At 35.3% G+C, this 11688-nt stretch overlaps 1 protein-coding gene across 1 annotated transcript; it reads right to left on the bottom strand.

The window, feature by feature from the left end:
- Positions 1 to 812: 812 nt before the first annotated feature.
- On the bottom strand, positions 813 to 7634 carry LOC128992017 (SET and MYND domain-containing protein 4). Its single transcript, XM_054415355.1, has 10 exons — positions 7273 to 7634; positions 6333 to 6477; positions 5695 to 5867; positions 4972 to 5200; positions 4030 to 4243; positions 3488 to 3650; positions 2701 to 2917; positions 2120 to 2329; positions 1340 to 1457; positions 813 to 1060 (listed from the first exon to the last, which is right to left on the bottom strand). Exons 1-10 carry the CDS (start codon positions 7577 to 7579, stop codon positions 866 to 868), a joined length of 1971 nt encoding a protein of 656 aa, XP_054271330.1. The 5' UTR covers positions 7580 to 7634; the 3' UTR covers positions 813 to 865.
- Between the last annotated feature and the right edge of the window lie 4054 nt (positions 7635 to 11688).

The following is an 11688-nucleotide window of genomic DNA, read 5'->3' as shown; positions in this document are numbered from 1 at the left end:
TTGCATCGCAGCTAGAACAGCTTATTGTGCACCCTCATTCACAGGTTCTGACGTGCGTCTTAATGAAAATCTATTTTAACCAATACTTAGGCCCAATCAGAGGGAGACTCTCTAGACATTATATTCCTCTATCCAACTTACATAATATGGTCGTGGGTGTTACCACAGAGACATAATTTTAATAGAAAAAACACGTTCATTAGATGTGTTATCCTAAGTTGTTACAGCTAATTGGGTTATCTGGTCAAGTGGTTGAAAGTTGCTGTTTTAATCGCAAGCAGGAGTGATTCCAGATTCAGATGTAATTTCTAATTTCTATTTGGGCCGTTGTGCAAGAAGTGATGCTTCTTAACAAAAGGGTAGACGTTAGAATAAGACTAGAGTTTGTCAATCTATCTTGGACCTTTCTCTAACAAAAGCATTGTAAAACTGAAATTTAAGGCTCTTTGTGCCAGGAAGGCAAATAACTATAGTTGTCATAAAGATAATGGTATCATTGATGAAGGGATTGTTTTTGTTTGGATGTGTTGCTAGCCTAGTGGTTAACGTCTCAGACTTTGGTGAATTAGAGGCAGGTTCAATTCCCCACACATCCACAAGACTTTAATGGGTTTGGACCGCTTTCCCATAAACATGTTAATATAACTAGCTATGACTTTATTAAAAATGCCACTGGCATGAGAGAAAAAATGAGTGTGGTACTTCAGAGAATCATGTAAACACATTCAATGTTTTCCTAGACACTTACATATTCTCTGAAGTTGAACCCTTTAAGCTTTGTCGCATTTCAAATTTTTGTACCAAATATAGTTGAATTATGACAGTAGGTTAAATAAGGCACGTTTCTCCATATTGATTTACTTGTTCACTTCTCCTTGTGTACATTGCCGCAAGTGAGCATGCAGGTACGTATCTCCTGTTGACATATGTGGTAGTCCTGGAAGGGAGGCACCAACACAGAGTCCAACATAGTCAGCAGTTCCACAAACTTCTGCACTCCCGACACAAAATTGCCCTCGTCCACCAAACTCTTGGCAACCCGGAACATCATGTCTGTATCCTGCAATAGATTTGAAAACATTACTCCTGCATAGGATGTAATCTCAGCAATATAGGGGTGGTGAAAAAAATGGTCTCCTTAAATGATTGGGATTGCTTAGTTTGTTTGGTACCCTCTTTTAAAATAACCAGATATAACATAAAAGCTTTGAAATCCATCCGTGAAAGCGTTTCAACGTTTAAGGAAGTACATAGGCTACATCTTTCTTGTTGTTTTGTCCTGTTTGATAGGATTTTGGGGATTACTTTGCAGATTTGCATAAACTTAAATCATTATTACCTGGAGAACTTTGAGTCCCTTGAATATGTTGGCGTGTTGGTTGCAGCTGTGACAAGGGATCATGAACTCTGGCGTGTTGACTGGTACTAACAGTGTGTTGCCGCAGTCACAGCGGAATCTGTGGACAACCATCGTTTACTCTGAAGTGGGATACAAATGTTACTAATATCCGTTGACTTTTTACACTTAAGTAGACAAAACATCTCATCTATATGGACCAGCTGGAGTAAAATTTTTGATAGAAAAGAACTTAGTTTAATGAGCGATTTATTACATTCTATAGCATACAATAAGCCTTCCACTTTGTCTTGGTTAAAACAGTATTCAACAGAAGTATTTATATCATTGAACACTGTCGGTGGCTTAGCTCTACTTATTTTTTTCTAAAACTGGCTAAAATTCGTGGGTTGGGAATGTTAAGTTCTATCTGAGTCGATGGTACAGTATAAGCTACGTGAACTATCCTACCTCCAGTACCATGGAGTGATTTTTCTTTCTAAAATGGTCTAATTTAACAAAAGATAATGTAACATTCATGTGAGAAGAAGGGAAAATTCTTTGGATGGTGGAAAAGTGATAGAGGGAAACTGATAAGTAGATGAATACAGGATAATTTGGATAAAGAAGTAGTGATATGGCAGATGGTAAAGAAAGTAAGTATACTGTAGAAGAATAGGTCAAGATAGAGAGGCCAAACCCCAAAATAACTGGCATGGAAGAGGATATTACATAAGAGTAATAAAAACAGAGTTACAATTTTCCCGAGACAATATTGGCTACCTCATGACATCAGAGCTCATATTGTCCAGAGTAGGCCAGTCTTCTAGGCAAGCCTCGCACTGACAGTCAAACCAATACTGGTTCCGCAGCTTGCTCTGCCTACTCTCTCGGCCCTCCTGTGTGAAGATAGGGCCATAGTTTTCTGCGACCATTTCACCACTACGAATGGTCCGTATCGCCCGTGCTATCACCTCTGTTCCCTTTTGGTACCTGTTGAGTTGGGAAAGTCAAATTTTAGTTATATTAATGTTTTTGCTTATGTAGCTTCGTTACTAAAATCACATCATATTTTACCCAAGACACATCCATGGTTCTTTCAGATTGGATTCCTCAAAAATCTTACAGACTTTTCTCAGAAATAAATTAGTTAGCAATCTCCAGTTACCTACCTAGCTAAGCTACTGAATCAAACCAATTGAATTTGGATACTGTGAGTTAACTTATCCTCACGCTATATTGTAAAATCTAAAGTTTTTTTTATGTGTTTGGTGCCTGGAGTTGACTTAGTGTTTCTTGGTTGAATTCACAATTTTAAAGGCATACACATGTTCATAATTCAAATCCTAAGAACACGTACGTACCTTACAATGCCTGGGTTGCAAGAGTGGTTGAAGAGTGCAAGGGTGGGGTATACAGCTCCCCCGATGAACACAGACTTCTTATTCTTACCGTCTATAACCAACTCGGATACCTCATGAGAGTTGAACTGTAGGGACTGAATGTGTCTCAAAATCAATCCACCAATGAATTTCTCATTTTCTGACAACATTTTCTCATTGGTGGTGATGGTATTTTCATCTGAAACCGTTTAACCCTGGCTCATTAACGGTTTGGATTTTTTAAATGTTTTAACTTGGTTTTGATGCCAAACGTCTAAATGGTACATTTTACAGTATGTTACAGGGAGGACCCTAGTTGATCTTAAATTTTCTCTTGGCTGATGAATCGATAGTTTAAAAACTCAATATAAGTTTAACTTTGTTGTAAGTTCGACATACAGTCCACTTCCAAGACTATAGAAACCAAAAAATTTGATGCTTAATGCAATATAATATTGCAGGACAAACTATCATATAGAATGCCTCTCTTTGCATTATTTGTTTAGCTTTCGTTATGTGTGATGCTAAGTTCATGTTGTTTAAAGAATTGTTGCAGAAATTTCCTATTAAGCCTACTTATTACTAGTAAAACAGCAAATACGAAAAGTGGTGTGATCTGGAATCTGACCCCGTGTTAAGTCGGGAAGGAACCTGGCATACCGGATTTGTAAACACAAAAGTTGAAAATATTTAAATTTAGTGACAACAAGGCCAGTTCTTTTCTGAAGCTTTCTTAATTGAATTATGTTAAAATAAACACTGAAAATACCTTGCATCTTGAAGTAGTCCGTAGTTTTTAAACATCGTAGTAAAAACACTGCCACCACAGTTCTGTGCAAGAAGTCTTCGGCTGAACGATCTGAACCGTGGTTCACTAGATTATAAACCCTTCTGTAGTCATCACTCTTGTAGGGTTTGTCTTTTATTGATTTCTGATTGAAAAATAAACATATGTTTAGCCAACAATACACAAATAACCATTGTTGTATGGGGTAATTTACTCATTCATTATCGTTGACCTATGTTGTATTTACTTCTAGAGCGTTCATTTTTTTTAACACTTGCTGTACAGTACAAGAATATGTACCTGATGTCCTGTAGTTGTTGGATAAACATATTTAATGTGTGTTGGTTCCCCCCAATGCATTAACCATGAATTGTACATACTTTTTTGGGCTTGGGCATAAATAATTTGTTTGTATAATTTCAAAAATGTTTAAATACTTGATTAACATAGGGTCACATAGGTGGGTCCCCCTTGCCCATATTGATGGACGTCCGTGCTGATGGTGTTTAATATCTAACACCCACCTCCAAAGATGGCCTCAGCTGCAAGAAGTGCTCTAGTTGTCTCTGAGTGATGATCCTGAGAGCCATCAGAACAGTGACGGAGGCGCCAGACTGCCACAGAGCAGGTAGGATGCTGCACTCTGCAGCGTGGTGGGTCTGCAGAGCTGACTGCAGACAGGGCTTGCTGCAGAATAGCACGTTGCTGCATGTTGGGCAGGGGACAGGAGCCTTGGCCCTGTTGTAAATAACAAGTAAATGTTTTATATATATGGTTAGGAAATTTCAAGAGTTATTGACTCATTAACTGAAGGGAATATGGTGCTCACAAGATCTAAATTTATGCTCTAGCTGGGATCATGTGCTTACTTTGAGTAGAGTGTGTTACTGGCATAACAATGAGAAGGTCGCCAGTTCAATCCCGAGAAAAGTCAAAAGCTTTATGATAGGTAATTCAAAACTATAAGAACATTCCTTAATCATTGGGCTTTTAAAATGGTCCTGGCTAAAAAACAAGCCAGATCTTAGTCAGAAATAAAGCTATATTGATAGGGGTAGCAGGTTGATCTATTGGATCTTTATTTTCCACTACTTGTTTCAATCCTCCATTTTAGATTTCTATGATGCCGACACACCATGCAAATATGTTTAAGATACGATATTTTTAAGTCAAAGATGAGTGAAGATAGAAGGATATGATGACACTACAAGGTGATAGCTTTATTACTGACTATCTAGTTCTTAAGCCAAGATTTTATTATAGGCACAATGATCAAGAACGGCTTACCGTATGAGTGAAGTTTTCTAACGGTCAAAAAAAATGTACCGACTTTTCTTAAAATTTGACCAGCAACGTTCTACTTACTATGCAAGCACTATAACAACTCAGCTACCCAAAATGTCCAAATTTAAAGTTTTAATTTATCATTATTGTTTTCTAGAAAAAGACTGAAATTAAGCATTCACCTTCTGAAGCACTCAAAGCAGTGAGTGCTTGTGTACTGGTCCAAAAGAACGGCACAGTGAGGTTTTTCCTTAACCAGAAGGTCGCCAGGTTTTATATCGATCTTGGCCTCTGCGAAACGTCCCATCTGTGGATCTTCTCTGATGGTAACAACGCTGCTGGCACTCGGATACTGTTTGTTGACACCATCTTTGAATTGAGAAGTGTAATCCTTGGCTGACGTCCTAGGCACTGGCCAACAAGATTATCAAATATGGTTCCATTTTTCTACCACATAAACTATCTATGTCCAAAAGGCCTGTGTCAATTCTTTAGAATCTAATTTTTAAATAACGGGTGACAAGTAAATATCAATCCTGTAAATATGAAAATAAATCTATAACGCTAATCTTGGGAGTTCTGCTTTCTCTGGATGAGGAGTCCATCTAACCTGTGTGATGCAAAAAGTGGGCAATTTGTTCACATAACTGTTTGTCTGAAGCTTCCACATCACATCCACATGACTTATCCAGTACCTGTCCACACTTCCAAGGAAGGAAAACAGAAAATATAAATGTTGAGGCAACATTTTGTAAAAAGAATGTGTAGCATACATATTTCCAGACAACACATTTTTATGTAGGCCTAATTTTCAAGAACACTATTGCGGATGGTTGGTAGTTGTCAGTTTAAGGGAGGAAGATACGGGTATAGTAATTATTTATTTATAGAAACTTTTTACTCACCGTTTTTCAAATCTTTGTTTTTATCCAACATTGCCAACATTATCTGTATATCCCGTTGCCATTTTTGTTTTTTCTCAGAGTTAAGCTTTGCATTGTCCAAGGCTTGGATGGTTTCCCGGAATGAGTCTTGGGCAGACTTGAGTTGGTTTAGAGCTAAAAAACATCTTGCTTTCCTAGAATGTGCAATAGTTAAGATGGTATTTTCTGTCAAAGTACGTATAGTTATAATAGTTTCTGTTGATTTTCTTTAAATATAGGTCTACACAACCTAAAAGATGTTTAAGCATCTGTCACATCAACTATCATAATATAATGATAATATTGAATGATAAGAGAGAAATGTAAAATTGTTGCTTGTTCAACAAACCTCTCTATTTGGTTACACAGCTAGTTCATATGGTTGTAATGTAAATGTATATCCAAATTTCGATGGTTACAGTAAACCTCTTGAGCATGGTGGGATGAGCATATGGCATAAATATAAACTGTGTATTTTGACACTTAATACACAAAAACACAAGAATGACATTCACTTTATTTTTGTTTATTTAAACATTTTTTAACTAATCATTTTGTTTATTGCTTATTTTTTCAAATAAATAACTGTGGATAAAATTATATAAATAATTGTGTGTTACCTGTCACAAATTTTGTATTGGAGATTCAAAGGGTAATTGTTTTCCAGTGCAGACTTGATATCCTGAAGGGCGGCATCATATTCTTTTATGTGGTAAAGTGCTGCCGATCTATTAGCAAACAACACTGAGAGCTCTTCTTTTTCATCTGTAGAAAAGATTGAAAAAATGTGATGAATTTGTGAATCACTTTGGGTAGACCATCATTATTACAATATGAGGTGACCCGTGCACAACGTGTTCAAAACTTCAAAATGAATAATGTAGTACCCCTTTTGCCTTAGAAAGATTATTGGTTTGTGTAAGATTAGGTTATTAAACCCACATAATAGATAATTTACCGGTAATGATATTTTTATTTTAGATCCATACTGTACCATAAAAAGTTATTTATTACCTCAATCAGGTTTCAATTATCACTAAAAGTAGCTTAGGTATTTAAATCCATTTTCATAAACTCTTTCGTCTCTTATGGTTAAATATTCACCTGAAGGATCAGCTGTTATTAAATTACAATTAATTAAGTTAGTTTGTTGTCCATCACTGTATCATAAAAAGTGAACTCAAGAGATAAATCAAACGGTTGGGGAGCAAAGTCCTAAATGAAAGTACCGGTACCTTTTTAGTTACCATTGGTCACTGTGCTGCATCATAAGCTACATGTGACACCTAAAGGGTAAAAATCAGTTATAGAGAAAATCCTTATTGTAATAAGTATATAGATAAAAAAATTTAAAATAACCGGAACTTACACTCTGGATATTCTGTTCAGATGAAGTTTTTTTTTAACCTATGATAAAACTATACTTTTTTTCTTAAAACTTAAATTAACACTAGTATATATGGTAATGACTGTTAAAGTCTATTATATACGGCTTGAATTTTGTATATAAATAAATGAGCAAAACCACTACCACACAAACAAAAACAACATAGAGCTTACTTGAGGAATTTTGAGGCTGTTTTATGATTGCCTTAGAGTATAAAGCCAACGCTACTTTAAATTGATCCACTTGGAACGCCTTGTTACCATCTTCTTTTAACTTTTTTGCTAAATCTGAAGATTTTAAAGTTTTGTTTTCCGAAATCTCAAACCCCTCAAGGGACGGTAGATCGTACACAAATTGGATTCTTTCTTCGTCACTAGTAAGGCTTTTGAAGAACTCAAGATCATCGTTACTAAATGTTTTGAGAAAGTTTGTATAAAACTGTTTCAGAGGACTAAACTCTGAGTCTATTCCATTAAGCATGATGAGGTTAAATGCAAGTTTTTAGCAGCACATGGTATGGAACACTGAGGAAGAAGTGGTGTGATAAAAATAGATTCAGATATATTTAGTGTCTATTCTGCTCCCATCTGAACCCTGCATTGTTTCTACTGTACTTACTTATTACATACAAACAGCAAAAATGTTTAATGCAATAGGTTAGGCAGTTATTATGTAAATAACAGTTGTCAAAGTAGATTTATTTGAAAAATTACCTCATCAAAGTTATTTTGAGATTGAAATGGTTTATACCAGTCATCAAGGTTTTCAACCGAATTTTAACATATTGATTTTAAAGAAGAGACCTATTTTAAAATTTTAAAAGGATGAGGAATATTCTGAAGTTATCCCCACCATAGATTTTCTCCCAAAATTTATTTTCTTTTTAAATACAATCATCGAATATTGGATAAGTGGTATCAGTAGTCGAAAATACAATATCCATTTATTACTATGCGCCTGCAGGAAAGTCTAATTCTTAGCCAAACTTAATACAATTAGAATTCAAATTAAAAGTCTTTAGTGCAGGTTCAACACTGTTGCCATCAGTTAGGTTTTGGTAAATATATGAAAACGGGGTTCATTGACAGACAAATACAATTTATAGTAACTAAATACTTTTTTTTTAAGTTACAGTATACAAAATGAAATTAGTGTAGGTATCCTTAGCAAATTTCAGTTTGTCTGATTGGATTTTTACTCAAATATATCAGTAAACAAGACATATTTATCCCCATTTAAATAACATTAGATTTAACGTACAAAGGCTTGCTGCTACGGGGAAGGTATACCCCCGCCTCAGCAAACCTGCAAACTTAGCAAATTTTCAGCATGTGTCCACTAAAATATTGCCTTAATTAAAATTGTCAGATTTATTTCTGTTTAAAACAAAAAAAAACATTTTTATGAGTACTGTATGTGTGTTTTTTAGTGAAATGTTATTAATTCAAAAAGGGGAAGCCGGGGTAATAAGAGACAGGGGTTATAAGAGACAGTGTAAAAAAAACCACTTAAACATTATGTTAAAATTATCAAAAATACCCATAGACATATTTAACATTTTATCTTCCTTACCACACACTTACTTATCTAATATTACTGTTAAAATTTGTTTTTTTGAAAAATGCCTTACCAGCGAACTTACTGCGCAAATTTGTGACTTTTTCCAAATTAAATTTTCTTGTAAAATTTGAGATAGAGATTGAGACATCAGCTATGTGTTATTTTGTGACCAAGATGATGGAGAATATTGATCAATTTTTTAAACTGTTGCAAGATGTAATTTAAGGTGAATTTTTACCATGTCTCTTATTACCCCTTTTTGAAAATATTGAGGGGTAATAAGAGACGGCAAAATAGCCAAACCTAAAGAGAGTGATTCTTCGGATACGGATTCCAGTACAAATCTTTGCTTGGATTCTGATGAAGGAGGCATTTCTCCCATACTGTCATCATCTGATGAAAGTCTCCCTGAGGAAATTGAGCCAACCAACATTGACCCCCACCTTGAAATGTATTATGCGGTATACTACGATCTTGACTGGCATGCAGGGCCGGAACAAGGGGGGGGCAGAGGGGGCAGTTGCCCCGGGCGGCAGGGTTGAGGGGCGGCAAATTTCTGGTTGCAGTAAATTTGTTTAATACAGTTTGTAAAAAGTTTTTAATGAGCCGAACGTCATAAGGAACGTCAATTAAGTAATTTCAAAACTGCATAACGTAATAAACAAACAATAATTTTACAATAGAAATCAATATAAATTGCAGCGGAGTAGAAAACACTGAGAGCCCTAATAGCATAGTTAGCAGCACAGAAAAGTTTGTTTATAATTTCAGCTGATCGCCATCCCTGTCAAGGCGCCATGCCGCCCTGCCTCACTGCCGTGGTTCGTTATATAGAGGTTAGGTTTGCAGGAATTTCGCTAAGTCGAGGTTCAGAACCAGCGTCGATCAATATAGGTCGGGACTTGACCTCATTAAAATACAGTACAATTAAAGTAGCATGGGCTACAATACTTTACAGTACAGTGTTTACATTGTACAGTAGAACCTAAATTATCCGGCATAATAAAGGGGAGGGATCTTGAATATTGCGCAATCATGACAATGGCATTGACCTTGGTACAGGTTAAAAACTATAAGTTTAAAATCACAGCTTGTTCTAACCCTCCTAAAACCTAGCCAAACACTGTATTGCGTAGTCATAAAATTATGTAAAGAACAAAACAAAACAGTAGAAAGTTTTGTAAGGTACTGCCCGCGATAGGCCGGTAGGCTACTTACAGTACAGTACTGATTTATCACAACAGAGGAATGTCAATAATAATCATCAACTATAGCATTGGTGTTGCTAATGCTAGTTGAAACAAATCGTATTGAAAACAATAAATTATTAGATAAGTCATTATAAAAGTGTATAATCATAGCCAACTTAAGGATAGTAAAAATACTCGTAAAAGGAATGTTAAAAAAAGGATGTTGTTATTCTTTCTCTTTGGTTTTGTTTTTATATTCTTTCTTAGGTTTTTCTTTATCAAAACAATTGTACAATTCACCATAGTTATCCCCAATCACAGCTTACTAAACATTACGTCGTCATCAGTCCTCAGTGAATGAAATCAGTTCTCGTTCTCAATTGCAACATAGCGCGCGCAGAGACAGCAGACAAAGATGTAAAACGGAGCAGACGAATGTTAGCGCAAGCGATGACGTGACCTTTCCATTTCATTTGATAAAGAAACAGATTTTCCCAAAACAATAATTGGGTGGGGGATTTGTTATATTGAGGGAAAGACGTAGACAATTTGTTATGCAGAGGTTAAATTCGCAATGTAGAGGTTCTGACAATGATAAATTTGTTATATTGAGGTGTCTTATTTTAGCCGAAATCACGAAAAATTCGTTAAATCAAGGTCGTTGTTATAGTTTGTTCGTTATGTAGAGGTAAAATATACATTGTGTCTTATGGAGAGTTCTAGGGGATTTAAAAAAATTCGTTATGTCAAGGAATTCGTTATATCTACCTATTCCACTTTACCCTCCATTTTTGTTTAATTTGTGAGGGATTTTTTGTTGTGGGTGAAGGGGGGGGAGGGCGGCAAATTTTAGTTTGCCCCCACTCAAAAATTGTCTAGATCCGGCCCTGCTGGCATGTCGGAAGAGTAAATTGACTTCCCAGACGAAGGACTGTCCAAAGTAAAATTCCTCCAGAAGGTGCTACACAACTTCAAGTGGTCAGTACATGATGACATTCAAACTGTATCAAACAAGTTTGTGTTCTACGGTCCAACTCAATTACATGGAAATGGGCCGTTTACCATTTCAAGAGGACAACAAAATAAAATTAAACTGGTCTTCAAAAAAGTAAAGAAAGGACTTTACAACTAGGGACTAGAAAGGTTTAATAAGGAAGCTTACCTCATGACTAAATGCTATAGGCCTAGGTAAAATACTATCATTTTATCATTCCCCTGGGACTAATGTGTTGTTTTAATGCTATTAATTTAGCGTTGCAAAGACACAAATTTAAAAAATTCATTTTAATATATTTTTTAGATAAATTTCATCTTTTTTAGGCTTTAAACTTCTTTTTATAAGTCCTTTCTACTGTTACCATAATTTATAACTCACTAAGTGTCCATTCAGTTGGCCCAGATGTATTTAGTCATAGGGCATTTTTTCTTAGTCGTAGATTTTGACACATTTTTTTAACGAGTTTACAAATGTCCTCCAACAAGTAATGGAAATATTATTTTTTATTTTGATGTATTTTTTAATGTATACTATATGTAGATTTAATACCCCCGCCGCAGCAAACCTGCAGACTAAGCGAATTTCCATTTGACTGATTAGATTTACACTGAAATGTCTACTTAAAAATATAACATTAATTCCCTATTTAAATAGAATTAGTTTAACAAGTACTTAGGTTTGCTGCATCAGGGAAGGTAAAACTGTTTTTTTTTTTTTTTGTAAAATGTTAATAGTTAGTAAGAAATAAAAACATTTTCCAAATTTGATCAAAATATGTTCATAAAAAAGCAAACTACAACAGTTTACTTATTCTCCATAAGAATAACATGGGAATTTTAAAT

The sequence above is a fragment of the Macrosteles quadrilineatus genome, unplaced genomic scaffold (assembly GCF_028750875.1).
Source record: "Macrosteles quadrilineatus isolate MER2022 unplaced genomic scaffold, UCM_ALF_1.0 Scaffold_4__1_contigs__length_99947679, whole genome shotgun sequence".
In the NCBI taxonomy this organism is placed as follows: Eukaryota; Metazoa; Arthropoda; class Insecta; order Hemiptera; family Cicadellidae; genus Macrosteles; species Macrosteles quadrilineatus.
The sequence above is the reverse complement of the archived record's forward strand: the minus strand, read 5'-3'. Positions and strand labels throughout refer to the sequence as shown.